Source organism: Balaenoptera musculus, chromosome 20 (genome assembly GCF_009873245.2).
Source record: "Balaenoptera musculus isolate JJ_BM4_2016_0621 chromosome 20, mBalMus1.pri.v3, whole genome shotgun sequence".
Lineage (NCBI taxonomy): Eukaryota > Metazoa > Chordata > Mammalia > Artiodactyla > Balaenopteridae > Balaenoptera > Balaenoptera musculus.
The window spans coordinates 43,456,919-43,475,942 of record NC_045804.1 but is presented as its reverse complement, the minus strand read 5'-3'; the positions used below and the strand labels follow the sequence as shown (position 1 = coordinate 43,475,942).

At 37.1% G+C, this 19,024-nt stretch overlaps 1 protein-coding gene across 2 annotated transcripts in view; it reads right to left on the bottom strand.

Moving 5' to 3' along the window:
• Positions 1–19,024, bottom strand: part of NLK (nemo like kinase) — a 147,015-nt gene that overhangs the window by 8,153 nt on the left and 119,838 nt on the right. For both annotated transcript variants that reach the window (XR_005017818.1, XM_036837240.1), the window contains exons 4-8: positions 17,365–17,471; positions 15,750–15,835; positions 11,438–11,647; positions 8,205–8,306; positions 2,570–2,656 (exon numbers count right to left, since the gene is read on the bottom strand). Coding sequence is in view for 1 of the 2 variants with exons in the window: in XM_036837240.1 (XP_036693135.1) it covers positions 2,570–2,656; positions 8,205–8,306; positions 11,438–11,647; positions 15,750–15,835; positions 17,365–17,471 (592 nt within the window). In the remaining variant the exon portion in view is untranslated. The remainder of the gene's footprint in view (positions 1–2,569; positions 2,657–8,204; positions 8,307–11,437; positions 11,648–15,749; positions 15,836–17,364; positions 17,472–19,024) is intronic.

Genomic DNA, 19,024 nt, shown 5'->3' with positions numbered 1-19,024 from the left:
ACAACTTAGAAGTTTTAATATCCGGTATATAATTGTATAAGATAATTGTATACAAGATGACTCTTTGGGCAAATCAGTCTGAGTTAATAGTTATAAAAATTTAAAAACACCTGTACAAATAATGCTAATACAATATTCTCATTTATATAAGTTTTAGGTTTGTTTTCTCATAAAAAGCCTAATCATTTTGAATTTGATTTTTTTTCCTACTGGTTTTGCTGGTCAGATAAACTAATATTACTTTGTCTAAGATTATGGAATTGCAAATTATGTGTTAAACTAAATGAGATGAATCATAATAGGTAATGTGTTTCTAAAAAGAAATTATTTTGTATGCTACGAATCATAAAGACTTAATGAGTCAACTAAAATTTCAATCTCCTAATTCTTAGTTAGCATTAAGACCTTACTAACATTAATTTGAGTTAATAAGTGGTCTTTGGATATACGGACAACATAATTTTAATATACCTAGGCTCTTCATTAATACAGTATTGAGTAGCCATCAATAAACAGTTAAAGAAGATGTGCAAATACCTTTGGGTTAAAGTACATATGTATTGTTTTAAAGAACGTAAAAGAATGGGTGATGATAGGAAGATGTGTATGCAAGATAACAGTGTTTTTTTGTTTGTCAAGAGAAAAAAGTAAATAATTGTCTAAATTCCTAATAATTATTGTTGTGCTTTAAAAATATTGCTTGTAACTGTTTACTGCCTTTAGATAAATTAAGGTCTCTGGAGATTTGTTTAATGTCATCACTATTTTGAGGTAATAAAACCCTCATTTCTTTCTTCTTAATGTATCACTAACCCTCAAATTTAACAGGTTAAAACCAGAATGAAACATTCTTTAAAAATGGTATCTATTTCTAACTGAACCCTCAGAACTAGAAAAAGAATCCTTAATATCAATCATAAACTAAATTCAGTAAGCATGTCAGATAAAAATTCCACATAAATCATATCTCCTTCTTATAGATAAATCATATCTCCTTCTTATAGATAAATCTAATTTGTAACTATGACCACACCAAAGGTTTCATTTAATTAGGTGTGACAATCCCACTGTTAAGGAATAAGGACTACATTTCACATGTAGAACTGATGTCTAAAAGGCCTCCCAGGAAATATGCGTGGTATCCGCTGTACAGTTCAGGAAATTCTAGCCTTAGAGTTCCAGCCATGAGCTCCTGGCAGGTCAGGATCATAAATAAACATGGGATCTCAGAGAAAGAGGATACCCAACAGCTGTAAGTACTGCGGGTAAAACCTGGTACAGGTGAATTACACAGTTCCTCGTTCTTAATCTAAGTAGAACTAATAAAGAAAATAACATATTTCTGACACAGAAAAGTAAATTTAACCTCAGGGCCTTTAGAAAATCCTCAATGGGCAGACAGAAATTACCTCTGAAACCTGAAGTTCATGTGCCTCTAGTTTTGTTAACCATACAAAAGGTCTTTATGTATTAATCAACATCTCCTGTTAGCTACGCAGATAAACTTGCGAAATAAAATATCAAACTAATGACACTAAACCACTAGCTCATTCAGCAAATTATGTGGCTGAAACTGTCCTTAATGGCAGGAACTTCACCACAAGGAGGGACTGTGGGAACAAGAATTGCCACTTTGTCTTGCTTCCCGTATCACTACGTACCTCACATGCCAAAGTAAACAAAAGGGAAACAAAAACACCAACCAAACAAAAAATCCACTTTGCACCCTGAGATGTAATAAAAATAACTTGATCACTCTGATTAGTTCTGGTCCCCCAAATAATAGAACCCTGACTGTTTCCCACAAACCTGGACTTCCTAACAAAACATTTTTATCCCTAATCTTTGTTATGCTGACATCTGAAGATAGTTCTCACCTCTGTGGATTTAATAATCATGTGAGAAAGTTGCTGTTTTCTCATCATGAACAAACCAATGTAAACTTAATAACTCGTAATTTTGTGGGTATTTTTCCCCTTTAAATACCTGTTGTATTTTGTATTTGGTGACTTCTACGTACTCTCGGCAAGTAAAATTTTCTTTTCTAAATGCTTCCGTTTTTTAGTCTTCTTTGACAACAGTTAGTTATTGGCACGGATGTGAATAATGAATATTCTTTGGACAAATGAATAAATGAAGAGCTGAACTTTGCCCCAGAAGAGTCAAGTCTAGAAATGGCATTTGGAAAAGCCACCATTTCAACAACCCAGAGTAAATATTTCCTTATGCAATACAATGGGCAGATTTTTTTCAAATAATGTTAAAAAAATTTTTTTTTCCTAATTCAAATTGGTGTCAAACTCCTTTTGCAAATATTGAGATAAATAAGGATGGTACCGTTCCTTATCTCTCTTCACCTAGACTCTCATGTGTTAATACTCAAACTTCTGTGTGATGGGTGAGCATGATACACATGGAACTGGGGGCTGAAGTTTATCTTTTAAAAAGTCATTATTCATTAAAAAAAAAAGTCATTATTTACGTTGCCCATCTATTCAAAGCCAGGATGTTTTTCTTAGAACACATATTTTTAATTCATTAAAAAAATATAAAAACAAACACTACTTACTGGATCAAAGACCAACATCCTGCAAAGGAGATGAACAGCTTCATGTGTAGCCTGGCTAGACAGGGTATAAAGTACAGGAAGAGATGGCTGTGAAAAAATAAAGAATTCAAATATTCAAGTGAGTCTTTGTGCAAGTAGATATGGAATACAGCCAATTTATGACAAGTTAAGTACCCAGTTCAAAAGGTGTATGCACATAAGTTTCAACTCAAAGGAAATGAGTATTCCTCTCATTAACCAGTCTTCAAAAGCAACAACAGTCACTGACTTTCAGTGGCATATTTTATATTGCATGATTACCCATTGTAGGTCAGAGCACAAAAGAGCCTATGAAAAGTGAAAGCTAATCCTGAAAATATGGAGCTCCTGTTAGCCTTATATCATACACGCTTTGGCAAGAAGGGAAGACCAAACACACCCAAGGATGGGAGAAAAGAAGATTTAAAACCTTGGCTACATGCAAGTAAACTGCGCAAAGTAGGCATGTGAACTATGTCTTAACGGCAACATTACCTTGCTAAAACACTAAAGGAGCTTTAGGACACTCGGGAATTTACAGAATCTTCTAAGAAAGGATGACACCACTTTAGCACCGATTACTCACTCCATAACTGTCTTTTGTAAGTGGCAGGCATATCCACACACCTATATCTAACCCTCTTGCACTGAGGCAGGGAGATGACTCTAATGACCTGAGAAGCCACAGAGCTTATAAAGCTTTTATTTCGCTGCTTGGAGAGTCAGGGGACAGAGCAGGTGAATGGCATCACAGCTCTGTCTCTCACGCAAGTAACACTAAAAGGTCTCCTTATATCTCAATCACGGGCCTAGAATCCTACTATGATAACCACTAACATCAAGTATTTTACATATCTGCCTCCTTCCCTCAGTTAAGCCGTAGAGGAAAATTCTACAAGAACAACAAGACACCTCATAATCATCAGGAGGTAATTATTCACTGTACAGATGTTTTCTTCAGGATCAAGAGTAACAGGAGATGAGATGGGGGTTCTCGTTTACTAACTAGATAAATCAACATCCTGAATCCCAGTATCCTTAAGTATAAAATGAGGAGGTTGGACTAAATGATCACTGAAGTTTACTTTAGTTCTAAAATTGTATGACACTTGATAGGATTACTATAGGTAAAAAGCATTATGTGCACAGAACCCATATATAGTTGGCACTTAAATATCTGTAGATGGGAATTCCCTGGCAGTCCAGTGGTTAGGATTCTGCACTTCCACTGCAGGGGGCACGGGTTCAATCCCTGGTTGGGGAATTAAGATCCCCCATGCTGTGGGGTGCGACCAAAGAAAAAAAAAACCCCAAACCCATATATATATATATATATATATATATATATATATTTGTAGACCAATTTACTACTCCTTGATGCATTTACATGTTTTCCTGCTAAAAATATGTAAATCTATGGCAGCTCTGAAATTATTTGTATTGGTCAAGATAAAGGAGGGGGGATTGTGGAGAGCGTGGGGAGAGGTTTTAACTTACAATTTACATATATTTTCCATAATAACTTTTTTATTGTGTAAAATGAAGTAATTTGATATTCTTAAAAGATTCCGATTCTTGGTTTGACGGTGAATAGCTGTGCTTTTTTTCACTGGCTTGGGCAGGATGGCAGCCAAATTCCAGTCAGTTTTTACTGACCAAAATGTCTCTCCATAAGCAATTCTTTTCTTTCCACTCTCAAAGTGAATCTACCCCTCATCCCATTTTTGTGGTGCAGGCAGGTTATAGGGAAGGGAACACTGGAATGAGTACTAGAAGACGCGGCTTCAAATTCTAACTCTGCCATCACTAGACTCAGATAAGTCACCTGAACCTTGGCTTTCTCATCCATTAGACTGCACAAGTACAGACCTGCTGACCTACCACCATCACTGCTGATCATCTAACATCCACCAAGTGCCAGGCCCTGAGCTAGGTGCTGGGACAACAAAGATGAATAACACCTCTCTGTGGGCAAGGAAAACATAAACAAACAGTTCCAGAGGCCATTGAATAGAGGATATAAGACAAATTAGAAGGCAAAATTTACGACTCAAGGACAACTGGGTATGGGATGGGGAGCTTGTGAAAATCAAGAGTGGATGTTTAAGGTTACCTGAAATTTTTAAAATCCACCCCCCCCAGTATTATCTTTCTTTACAGAAGTATACCCCAACAAATACACTAAAAATAAGCCTAAGTTTCATTTCAGCCTAAACAGTCATTTGATATGCTTTCTCCTTTCCTGTGTTTATATTATACATGCAAGTTAAAAAGAGGGACAGAGAAAAAGAGTCAGTTCACTCATGCCAGTACCTCTCTAGAATGACACCCATTAATAATTTAGCATTGGCTCCACAGGAAAGATGCAATACTAGAAATGCTGCATTTCTAATTCCATTTTCTTCCCCTCTAATTTACCAGCCATTATGCCCGGGCAAGAGGCCCTAGATGGTATATGCCACAGTCATCATGAGCCAACTGCAGAGTGTGGTCACCCCGGCAGCATCGGCCAGGCTGCACAAGGCCTGTTAGATGTTCCTGATAGTCTTCACCCGGCAGCAGAGAAGCTGAGCTCCTCAGTCAGCAGCGTTAATTGAGTTGCACCATGCGCGGTGCACTCTAGTAAGCATTCTTGGGGTTATACAAAAGAAACCCCCAACTGAAACATAAGAAGTTTGAATTGAATGAACTCTCTACCATACTCTGAGTCCCTTAACTGTAAGATAAGGTCCCTGTCAGGGGACAGGACCATTTTCACCTCAATGAAAATATTTTACCTATTTCTGACACAATTAGCTGAGAACAATCTGAGGAATGATGAAGATCTAAACCTTATAAGAGATGAACAAAGGGACTAAGGGCTGATAAGAGACTTTTCAATCCTATCAAAACGGCGGTGCCTCAACAAGTATCTGCTTTAATAGATCCCTGGGCCATGGCAGCTAAGATTTTGAGTTGTGGAAAAGAGATAATAAATTAAAAATGCCATATAGTGTTCTTGTCTGCCCCCCTGACTGCCCCCGTTTCCTGACTTTAAGGGAACCACTCCCTTTCTCACTCTCAAATCAAGTGGTTTGGCTGGGCTTGATTTCAATCTCTGAACTCCAAGGATGGGCACCTGACCCACGCCTGGCCAATCATATGGTATATTCCCCTGAGCACCACGACTGGTTCCAGGATGGGCACACAGTTAATACAGGTCAGGAACATACAATGGAATGGATAAACTAACACACACCTCCAATCTGTTTATCCCTATCTACCTTTATTAACTGGGATAGAAAAGACCCATTTTTTTTTAGCTTCTCTTGCCATCTCGGAGGCCACATATCACATAGTTCTGGACAACGACATATAAGCAAAGGTTTGCTAGGCAGGCTTCTGGGAAAACTTCTGCTTCCCCGATAAAAGGAGCAGATAGTGCTAGTTCTCCCTCTTTCCTCCATTTTTTTCCTTTGAATATGGATATGATTTCTGGACAAGCTACAGTCATTTTGTGACCATGAGGCAATAGGCAAGAGACTATGAAGTCAATATTCTAAAGATGGCAGAGCAGAGAGAAAGGAAAAAACTAAATCCTCTATGACATAATTGAGCTGCTATGCCATCACCAGACTGCCTACCTCTGGGACTTCATGATATGAGGAAAAAAATAAACTTCTATTTCTTTAAACCATTGTAAGCAAGGTTTTCTATTACTCATAACCAAATACATTCCTAATGGAATCAGAGACCTTCCAAATATTTTTATGGCTATTTGGGAAAGCTCTTTCCTGAGGATTGATATGCTAATAGAACGCAGGGCTGGACTACTGGTTCCATTTTTGCAAACACACGGGGGAAAGCCTGTCTGAAAATGAAGCCACCACATAGGAAAACAGAACAGAAGAGAGTCAGATTCCTGGCATGAAACATCACTTGACTACCTGAATCCAGCAGAGCCTGAAGTCAGTGGAAGCTCAAGACTTTTCAGTTATATGAGCCAGTAAGTTCCCTTTTTTGCTTAAGTCAGTTTTAACTGTCTCAGTGGAAAGTGTCCTGACTGATGCCACATGCAAGTACGTATCTTAACCAACACAAGTATATTAATTTGAGGCAGTAATCTGTGACTTTAAGAAGATAGCCAATAAGGTTCTCCTTCTGTATATATATATTTTTTATAAAGTCCCAACAAATAATAGTACATATTTCTGTTTGTACAAATTATGTAAATAAATGCATAGAAAAATATGTCTGGAAAGACACTCTAAAATTAATCCAGAGGAGACTAGGATGGCGTGGGGGTAGCTATGGATGACTAACTCTCTGTAAAATTTTTATTTTACATGTACTCACATATTACTTGCATATATACAAACAAAATTTTAAAAAACTGCTTTGAAGGTATATGCGCCAAGTATTGATAAATTAGTTTAATATTCCCTATACTGGCCAGTAAACTGAACATAACAGATCTTGTTAGTTCTTTCTATTTATATAGAACCTTCCTCTAGGTTAAGACTTACTGTGCTCTTCTAAGGGAGTTAGGGCCCAAATGATTCTATACTTCTAAACTAAATGCAACAGAAGGACATAACCAGCAGGGGGCTATTTAAAATACCAGCACCTACATCTCTAGTAGTAAATCTACATTTACTAGTTCGGGCTGGTTTTAGAAGATAACACACTTTACCCATTGCCCTTTTTGCCTGTGAAAATGGAAGCTCCGGAGTCACTAGAATCACAGAGAGGGAACCACAAGGGAAAGGTAAGGCCTTGACCAAATGTCTGGCAGGTAATTTGAGAGGACTGTCAAACTCAGTCTGTCATTTGGTCTATCAATTAGATCAACCAGATCTTCTAATGATCAATCAGATCATCTAAATGCCCAGTTTAAAAGAAAGCAAGGCAAAGCCCAGGAAAATTAGTTGCCGAGTCTTCCTGTTCAAGCCTTCTCTCTTCTGTTTCGGTTTGTTGTTCCTAGGAAAAGTATTCCCCTTACTCACTCTTCACATCATTAAGCTGTTTTGTCCAAAGGAGATTAGGAAAGTGCTTCTAAAAAATGCTGCTAAATCGACAGGGTGGAGATAATAACCATCTTGTCTTTCTCAGCAGTGACTTGGCTGGTTGCAAGTAATATTGATCAGTGCAAATCTGGCAATCTCTCTTCATACTTCTTTTCTAACAACATTCACATCTGATTCTGTGTTAGTGGCAAGAGTGCAATAGAAACAGCTTCACATTCCTGGCTGGAATAAGAGATACCAGGTATTTCGGCTCAGTATGTGGAAAGGATATCTTGAGTATACATGCACTAGGTTATGGTACTGAGGTCAAAGCTCCACCCCCAGTAACTTTTCCCGGACACATCAAAAACCAGGAGACAAAAGCCAGGGGTCATTTATTAGCAAAGGTGCTACAAAAATATTTACTATTTCCTATAGCATTGGGAATTACTATATTCTATTGGGTTTGACAAATATTTGAACATTTTCTTACTTATGGCCATGACATAAAAAAATTAATAAAACCTACAAGTAATGCTTTTGTTTAAAAATTCTCATTTCATTATTCTGTTGGAAGAAAACTCTGCCCAAACAGATGGTTACCAGATACAGAGCCCTTCTTCTCCTCTTACCTGTTTATGAGGACCCCTGAGTATGTGTGCCTTAGCACCTTCACAAGCTGTCCTCATTGCTTCCAGTGATGGTGTGCCCAAGAGATCTGTGATCAAATCCAACTATGAGGAAACATGAAGTACAGATGGATAGTAAGCTCATGGAAACAACATTTCATTACTCTTCAATCACAGCGTTAGAGATGAGGACCAAATTCGGGGGAAAAGAACATTAAGGCAAGTTCCAGATTAACTGGTAGGAGCCTCTACTTTCACTTTCTGGCCTTTTTTTTAAAAAAAAAACAGATAAATGTTTATTAGCAATCCATAAGATACAAATAGAGAAAATAATTTTGGCAAGCATGGCATTCTAAGGCTATAGTAATTTAGGGTCTGCATCTGCCTGCCCCGTGTCTTGATACCGCAGCCTCTATGATCCTTGTAGAAACGAACTGCTCTCTCAGTGATGGCTAATGACTATTCTGTTCAAACAGTTAATCAATGGATTCTGATGCTTCAAACGGATTCAGGCTCATCAAGGAGCTAATCCAAACCAGGCAGCTGTGATTTAGTAAATACTCAGAACATTCACACCTGAAATAAAAGCTAAGTTTGGGCCAGTGCAGACCCTTTACATTCTAGTTATGCTAGAAATCTCTTATACTGGCGAAAAACCGTGTGATTTAGAAAACTATGACACCGCATAAGGCCACACCTAATTAGCTGTGCACAATAAAGGAGACCAATAAAAATGGTCTTCTCACAAACAAGTCTTTGGAGGTAGCAAACTACCTTAACAATTTTCTTTAGTGCTATGATTGTTCTAATTTCATAACCCAATCAGCAATAACATTTCATTCTAATTCCTCCAGGATGGAAAGTTCTTATCCAGAGAATACTTATTTTCCTGGTTCTGGGGTTGCCAAATACAAAGCACTATTTTCTGCACTTAACTAAGCTATGGGGTAGCCATCAGTATCACTGCCCTCCAGGATAATGGAGATTCTCAAGTAGCTTGTTTTGCACAGAATAAAAGATCTCTATATAAAAGCTCTTTGGGAAAAGTGTGTCGGCGATACTTTTGGACCTCTAACAACTACACTAAAGGCCGAAGGAAATGACTGGCTCATGAAAACAAATGGAAATATTGAGAAAGTTGTCTAAAATGGGTCAGACCTATGGATGAGAAACATTTTTATGAAGTCTGCTGGTACTACAGTACATAGGGTATTTATTTCTCGAAGATAAAAGAGAAAATGCTACAGAAAATATCTACTTCCATTTAGAAGTTAGACTCTTTTTTCATTTTAGATCTTGATTTCTCACTCCAAAATACACTGATGACTGATAGATGTGAAGGAGACTTCAGCGGCTACATCAGACTGGCAAACTCAAGACCTATGTTATTTCTCTAGAAAATGAGATATTTGAATTCCGTTCCAGTTGCTTCACACTTTCCTTTGTACATTCTTTTCAGCAGCAACCCAAGATCCTTGTTCAATATATAGTATTTGAACAACATCTTAATTTTTACTTAAGCTTTTCTGTATGGCAGCTTATGTCCAGATATGACATATCATCTTACAGGTAAGTCTGTTAAACTCTACCTTCCAAAGAAATTGAATAGTAAAGTGAATATTATCAATAGTATCCAACATTAGATTATATATGATAATTTTTTATCACCAGGATCAATTTTTAAAGATGTAAACTTAAACAAAAAGACTGAATGTATAGCACAGAAATAAATTTAAATGTTGATCAGAGCATATATAGTTTCTAATGTATCAGTTAACAATTCTTGGTAGATAGAGCATAAAGGAAATAATTTCACTTTTGGTCAAGTGCATGAATTATTTACAAAGATACACAATAGTTAGGGTGATCTTTTAAAACGTGATCAATCAAATCTTAACACTCCCTTGCTCAAAACCCTTGCTCAAAAACAGAGAGCTTTCTATCACACTTTGGATCGAATAAAATCCAAAGTCCTTATCAGGTCTCCATGGTCAGGCTCTTTCTCTGTGACCTCATCTCTTACATACTTTTCCTTAATCAAGCCATCCCTCCAACACACCACACTTGTTCCTGCCTCAAAGGGCTTTGTTATACTGGTTGTCCCTTTTGTCCCAGGTATGCTCCTGGCCTCACCTCTGTCCAGGCACCTTCTGGTTGTCCCTTTTCCTGGAATAATTCTTCCCGGTATCTTGCTCCCTCATTTCACTTGGGTCACTCCTCAAATGTTACCCTTCAAAGAGTCCTTTAGCACTGCTCTGCTCCATCATCATTCTCTATCCCTAACCTGGTTTAATTTTTTCTTCATAGAATTTATCATTACTTGGGATATTTATTGGTATACTTATTTTCTATCTCATGTGAAAGTTTCACAAAGCTTTGTCTTATTTATGGCTGTATCCCTCACACCCTGGCACACCACGACCACCAACATAACTGCTAACATTGCCTAAGTGCTTACTAGACCCCAGGCCTTACTTTCAGCTTTACCACTTCATTTAATCTGCAAAACAATCCTCAGGAACAGTTTAACTTGCCCAAGATTTGATAGATAGCAAATGGCAGAGCTAGGATTTGAACCCACCAATTTGATTCTACGGCCTGACTCATCATTGTTACGTTATTCTCACGCAAACAATATTGTTAAAATTTATGAATAAAAAATACTTAGCAATTACCCCAAAGAAAATATGGGTAGTAATGAATTAGCTATAAAGACAGACAGTTAAAGTATAATATCATGAACGGTTTCCTAAAGCTACAGTTTAATCAGCTCCTGATGTTCTCTGCCACATTTAAATATTTTAGCTCAATAAAGGTTAGAAAGGGTTTCTAAATGTTCATAAAGAAGTCAACACTTAAAATTTATATTCTAAGCACAAAGTGTAAGTACATCAAGTCACCAAATACATTTTCATGTCAGATCCATTCAGTTAGAAAGAACAGAGGCCCTCTAACCACTGAAGATTACACCTGTGCAAACTGTTACATCGGAGTCTGCTGCCATGCATCAGTGCGTGTAATAAAGTCAACATTCCCTCTAATAGGCTTGTAAGTTGCAAAATCAATCTCTCTGTAATCTTCAACTTCATAACTTTCTGAATTTTAAGTGAACTTGAATTTGCTAAAAGCAATTTAGACAGTACAATGAATAAGCCCAAGACATGTGTGCAAGATGGTTTTTCCTTTAAATCTGTAACAGAATTGAAAAGCTCCTAAAGCCTCAAGTGAAATCATACCTGCTGAATGGGACTCTGTGCCTGAAACAGTATTCTTCGTCCTAGTAGTTCTGCAAAGATACATCCGACAGACCAGATGTCAATAGCATTGCTGTAATGACGGCTGCCCATCAGGATTTCCGGAGCCCGATAATACTGAGTAACAACTTCCTGAGTCATGTGACGGGATTCATCTAATTCTTCCACTCTGGCCAATCCAAAATCACAAATCTAAATAGAAAAGATTATCAAAATATTGTCAAACAAATATATTTACAAGTGAAAAAGTAAAACAAAATAACAAAAAACTAAAATCTTGATAGACCTCTGAACTTTGAAAAGTTTTCAATGATATAGGTAGAGTATATTTGTGTCAATATAATTTGATCTTATTTGGATGAAAGGGAAGAAAAGTCTCAAACTTCCATATTTCTATACAAAATGATGTATTATAAAGATATGCTTTTCACTTTTTATCTGTTTTCAATTGTAACTAACTAAACAAACAAAAAGCAGCTGAATGCATACTTCTAGGTTTAATGAACAAATCAAGCTAATTTATTTTCAAGGCTGGCTTATGGAGGAAGATATTACAAGGAAAATCTTGAAGACCTCCTGAGCTAACTATGTTCACTATCTTTTTTTTGTTTGTTTGTTTTTGGCCACACCACATGGCTTGCAGGATCTTGGCTCCCCCGACCAGAGATGGAACCTGGGGCCCCGGCAGTGAAAGCGCCAAGTCCTAACCACTGGACTGGAGGAAATTCCCATGTGTTCACTATCTCAATGGAATATATATGGTAAAATTTCTTTAAAGCTACGGGTTTCAAACGGAGTCCTGCTGAATCCAGTTCTGAGGAGGTACTTCAGGAGTTCCGTAAACATTTTACCTAAACTTCACATGTATCTATTTAAAATACACACTCAAATGTGTGAATATGTCAAAATGTAGCACACTGTAGAATACCAATGCTAACAGGTTCCTTCATTTCTTCACACCATAAACATTTAATTAATTGAGTGCCTGTTATATTTTAGACAGTATGCTAGAACTTGGAGACATAATCGTAAATGAGAAAGACTGGTTAATTTACATGCAGACCTAGGAATAAATCTTTTCTTGGTCTTTCTGTTTAAGTGAAAAACATTCGGAGGTTGCAAGGTGAGCTGTTAGTAAATAGCAGCAGTGCCACCACCAGCAACTTCTGCTTATTTTCAGGAATTAAGATTTTCTTGATACTGGGCAACCAAAACAAAAACTGGGAGCACTGAGGATAAGAGAGGAATGACCATCTAAGCTCCAGTGTTCTCACTGATTAACTCTGAGCCAATATTATAAGGGACAAAATAACACTTTTTATCTGTCTTCTAAGTTGAGGTCCCAGCGTAATATTTCATTTGAAAAAAGGGTGTGGAGGCTTAAAAAAATTTGAAAACCACTGCTTTAAAGAAAACAAATTTTACCCCTAATTTTTGGCAATCCTCTCTTTTTATCTTGAATGTATTATGTCTGGTCACATCAAATGAATTCATGTTTGTATGTGGGGATGAAGAAGTATAAAGCCAACATCTTTAAAACTTAAAAATGAAAGTAAATTTCCAGACCACACAGAAAAAACTATACCAAAAAGGAAAAAAAGGCGTATGTTGTTTATCAAATCCTCCCAAAGGCCGGTGTTCAAATAACACATAATATTTAAACGCTCTATTACTTGGCCAAAAAAATTTTAGGATATCTTTTAAAACAAAATAAAACTAAAGGAAAGAACTTAAATCCACTTTATTTTTCTTGTATTTATACTAAAACAAAACAAAACAAAAAAAACCAACCACCTACCCAGCAGAAAATGTTTTCTCTTATAAAACAGATCTGGAATCATTTTTGGCAATTTATCTGGAAGACAGGCTAAATTCAAAGTAAGAAGCTTATATGGTCAGATAACCAAAAAGATATTGCGATTTCCAGCAAAATTATCTGTTTTGTGCCTAACAGTAAACAAAATATATTCACAATCTGAAAGGATGTTAATTTAAAAAAGATGTTTTATCATAATTATTTTCTATGCATTTTTACATTTGAAAAGAGAGAATTAGCATCAGTAGACTGGCACTCTACTCTGGCTTTTAAAAGTAGGCTGCTAAGACAAGTTAAAGGAACAGAGCAAAATTTCAATTTGTTCTGATCTGTATGTTGTTTATTCATAAATGACATTTTCTTTTAGTTACTCATTCATGTAGCCAGAGGTTACAATACCATAACGATTTGGAAAATGGACTGCAAGCAGTTAATGGCATCAAGCATTACAGATTCTACACAAATGCTTTGTGAAGTTCTCCAACCAGAAACTGAAATAAGAAGAAACTGGCTTAAATTGTCATAAAGTGATTTGGTCTGAATAGGACAAAGAATTCCTGACTATAAGGTTTTAAAAAAAAAAACAAAAAACAAAACAAAACAGGATTTATTTATTTATAAAATCTTTACTTATTTATTTTTGGCTGTGCTGGGTCTTCATTGCTGTGCGTGGGCTTCTCACTGCAGTGGCTTCTCTTGTTGTGGAGCATGGGCTCTAGGTGCACGGGCTTCAGCAGTTGCAGCACGCAGGCTCAGTAGTTGTAGCTTGTGGGCTCTAGAGCGCAGGCTCAACAGTTGTGGTGCACGGGCTTAGTTGCTCCACGGCATGTGGGATCTTCCTGGACCAGGGCTCGAACCCGTGTCCCCTGCATTGGCAGGCGGATTCTTAACCACTGCACCACCAGGGAAGTCCCTGACTATAACGTTCTTAAATTTTTTTTTAAGAATTAAAATAGCTTATGGGGATAGGTTACAGCTCTTCTTATTTTTTTATTTTTATTTAAAAATATTTATTTATTTAGCTGCGCCGGGTCTTAGTTGCCACGTGCAGGATCTAGTTCCCTGACCAGGGATTGAACCCAGGCCCCCTGCACTGGGGGCGTGGCGTCTTAATCACTGGACCACCAGGGAAGTCCCTACAGCTCTTTTAAAAAAGTGAAAAGGTGGCAGGGGAATGAACTCAATGACCTATAGAAGGAATATTTACTTCAGTGGTTTTTGGGACAATTAATTTTCTGTGGAAACAACAAAAGAATGAACTACAATATTAGTTGTTTTCAGGGAAGATATGAAAAATAGGTGTTTTAAATCTTTCTAGAGTTAAAACAGGAACAGAGTTCTTCAAGGATAGAGTGAAGGGAAATTTTTTATTCAAAAGCAGTATAACACATCAGCTTTTGAAGAAAATTGGCCCGCAGTTTAAAGAAAGCATTTAAGATAAAAGTGAAACTCATTTATATACTTGGTTTTAAGGTTTAGTTTAACTGCCAACAAGCTAAGTACTAATGACAGTCTTGATTATGTTTAAAATAAGACAACACTTATAAACAGTTCTTTTCTTTTTCAAATATATCAGTTGAAATGTTAAGAATATTTACTGTAGACTGAAGCACCATATAATACTTTAGCCACTCATAAAATAAAAGGGATTTTAATTTGCTTACACAGAGATGACTCAGCTCTAGGAAGGCCCTTATCTCTAATTTCTATGATAGGGAAAAATATGGTGGGCTCCTCACTATTTAGGAGTTCTGCTAATACACATCTCTATTAGGGGTAGGGTATATGTACACATGTGGATTCTGCTATTTGTGAGCCACTCTAACAAAAGACAATGGGGTGGGGATGGTACTGGGGTAAGAATAAAAAACTGAAATTGACATCTTGAGATTTGCGGGTTGCTAACCATAATAAATCCTGTAATCAATACCCTTTCAGAGGGATAACTGAGAATTGGCTACTGTATACCGTGGAAATACATTTGACCCTTTCCTGGCTTAGTATTTTCACTTTTAAATGTTTCTACTTCCCTGCTTTGCTGCCTCAGTCACACAGCATATAAAAATGTTAGCTGTGCAAAAACATAGACAGTCTTCTTAAAAGCCACACTTGATTCTTACGTAAGTAGAAGCTTACTGGTCTTCCAATCTTTCTTCCGATATACACTTCCTTTATAAGGGAACAATCTGAAAAGAAATCACCTTCTCTATTCTTATTTCTAGTCACACTGCAATTCCAATTCCAATGTTTCCAAAACATGTTCAAAATATCACGAAGAAACCATGAGCCAAGACTACAAGTTAGTTACTATGTCCATGACTAGTGATATTGCTAGATATTGCTAGAGAACACTGGGTTCTTTAATTTTTGGTAAAGTGATGAAAATAAATTTAACCATTTCTTTCACAAAAACATGTTCTTAAACATGCCTTGACGTTCCAATTTTTTCTTACATGTTTAAATAAACTGAAAAGCTACCTTTAGAACACAGTTGCTGTTCACAAGGAGATTCCCTGGCTTAATGTCTCGATGTAAAATGCCAGCTGAATGGAGATATTTCAAACCTGAAACAACAAACAGATTTAACTGCAGATACTTAATTCCTTTTACTCAACCAATGATTTGGGGAAAACCATAGAGACAAGAGTACAGTATTTTAAATTGTTCTCTAAATAACTGCATAATGAACATTATTAAAAGCTTGACTTAAAAAAAAAAAAAAAAAAAAAAAAGCTTGACTTAGTCCTACCTCAAAAAACTATAATTTTGCTACAGTAAAATAAAATGTCATCAAAGGTTTGAACAGTCTAGAGATAATGTCCATAATTCGAAAGATTATTTAGGTTTAAGTATATAGACAAGCGTTCCAAGCACTGGAGTTAAGGCTGACCAGACCAGTAATCTTGAATTGTTCACAAGTGTGGCTACTGGAGCTCTGCTATTGATACTCTCAACCCGTGATTGTGAGCTGCTCCCACAAAATAGTTCCCATCAACCAGCAGGGAGCCTTTCCCAGGACAGATCTTCATTGATGAGACAAAATTCAGAAACTTGCCCAGGTTTGTTGGTAGTATTCTCCACCACTAAGAATCAAGAGGGTAATTACTTTAAAAATATTTTTGACATCTTGAAAGACTGTAGGCTTTAGCACTGCTCAAGATCACAGCTTCAAGGCTGAGTCTTCTGAATAAAATATAGCAAATCCCATTTTTTTTACAAGTGTGAAAAAAAAATCCAATATCCAGTATCTCCCCTCTACCCCCACCCCACCCCCATCCCCAAATATCAACAAATCTATAGAAGGTGAACTTTCTAGCTTTAACACTGTGTATGTGCTTTAATTCTTTTGGCAGATGCTTGTCAATTTTTATAAAGAATGTCTTAATTTTTTGAATCCCGTGGGAGAAAAAAAGTATTTTACTAGGTAAGAAAACTGTTTCAGTTTTAAACAACTCTCCATTTGTAAGAGCAAAATTCTGAAGGACACACCTGATGGCCAGAGGAAGCTCCAACAATGTCAGCCCAAATCGCTTTTCTGTCAAGTCAGTGCTCTTTAATGAGCCAGCCTAGAGAATTAGTTAGCTGGCTGTTTCTATCAGTCTCCTCCATGCTTGAAGAGTCACTTTGCTTTTCTAGAGTTGAACTCAGGCATGCCTGCCAACACTCAGGCCAGGCCCACCTACTGCTGGCTTGAAGAATGTATGTTATCCATAGGGAACACAGTTCCTTTTCAATTTAGTCATCTGATGCCAGCCACACACTCCTACTAAAGGCTGTTCAGTGGAAACTTTGTGACAAAGCATTCCTGTTTGACAAACCATCTTGCTTATTTACCTCCCTATATTAACCCCCTCGGCTACCTAATGAATTAGATAGGGCCTTCTCTTCCATCACTGAAAATAAGAACCACTTGGCTACCCTTAAAAGCCTCTTATTTAACATCAAGTATAGAAATTATTAAATATACCTTGGTCAAAAGAAAGAAGTTGTTAGGGAAGAAGTAAGCCTTGGAAGGTCAGATTAGTTCAAATGAAAAGCAAAACATTTCATTTATACAGTGACACTACCTTTTTCTTCATAAAGAAAATCTTACCTCGCAAAATCTGATAAAGAAAAACTTTGACATGATCTGAGCTGAGTGGTTGAGGAGAGACGATAATTTTATGTAGGTCACTCTGCATCAATTCTGTGACAACATATCTTGAGGTTTCAAGTTAAGGAAAGTTCTGAGAATTCAGCCCCCAATCCCTGCAAAGTAGGTACCAGGCCTAAATAACTTCTGTTCTTAAGGCTGGAAAAAGCTTAGGGAAAGAAAGCTTCTAGACAGCATGAAAGAGGTGACAATTCCAGCCCTCACGAGATAAAACACTGCCAAAACTAAAGAATTTTAAAAAGTTAGCAGAAGTAAACAACCAAGTGACTTCACTATAATTAACATTATAAAAGAGAAAAATAAGGGTAAATATTTTCAACGACAGCTGGGCCAGGAAGAGTGTGAAGACCAGTCTGAGGGTCTATTCAGACATGTTACTGGAGTGTTCTTTGAACCCCAAGAGAGGGTTGTTGGTCTCACCCTAGGCCACCATGGCACCAATGGAAAAGATGACAACCTACCTATCAACTGTGGCTTAAGTTACTTTATAAAGTATGGTACTCCTAAAAATATGCAAAATGGTTAGTTCAAATCCAAATCTCTCTACAATCTTCACAACTGAATTCATTATTTAACTTTTTATACATTTATACTTCCCTTACTAAATTTTAAGCTTCCCATGCTTTGCACTCTGTTATACCCTCAGGGTTTTGCTCAATCAACACAAGGCAGATGATCAAAGGCTGGGGCACAGGGAGCAATGGAGATGGGAATTCAGGACTCTTGTGAAGGCATCACCTTTTGCTTTATCTAGAAAAGGAAAGATTCGTGTCTTACTCTGCCTGCAGTTAAGAACTCCTTAAAAGTCTGGGTGAGTTTTATGATTTAAATAATATAAGCTTCCTTAAGACAAGGGGAGAGGGCCTTTGACTTTAGGAGGCTCCTACCAGGATTCAAATTCTTTTGACACCTTGTAAAAGTCAGTTTCACATTCTGAGTAAAACAGTAAGGCTTCCCTGGCCCTGTGCACCTGAAAGCAGGGAAAGGCAAGACAAAAAATGTCAGTTATTTTGCTTTCTTACATAGTTCCTCAGATCCTAAAATTCTTCTTCCAGAAAGATATTATGGAGGCTGCAGTCTTAGGGTGCTTACCATTAGCTATAAATGAACTAAGAGGTCCTGGGGTTCTTGTTTTAGCATTTACATGCTTGTTTTAAGGGTAAATGCTGGGCTTATAAAAATAAAGACGAGAAGGAATCTGCCTTCAAAACTTAAATTTTCGAAAAGTGATGTTAGGCTTTGTATCTTACCCTTATGAGCTTTAAAAAGTCTCTTGTAGTAAGTGATTATTTGGGGAGAAGGATTTAAAAACACTTCTCATTTAATGTTGTAGCAAAAACAGGTAGGAAAAGGGACAACTTGGGAGTAAGGGAGAATAACTGACAACACTCGACACACCACAGTTGGAAACGCCCTCCTCCTTGAGACATTTTCTTCAACTAGCTAGCAGGACACCCAACTGTGACTTTCCTTCTCCCTCTCTGGTTCTTTCTTCTCAGTCCTCCTTTGTTGGTGCTCTTTCCCAAGCACTTAATGTTGAAATGCCCCTCTTGAAATGCCCCAACAGGCTTGGTCCTCTTCTCTCTCTCTTTTTTTGGTC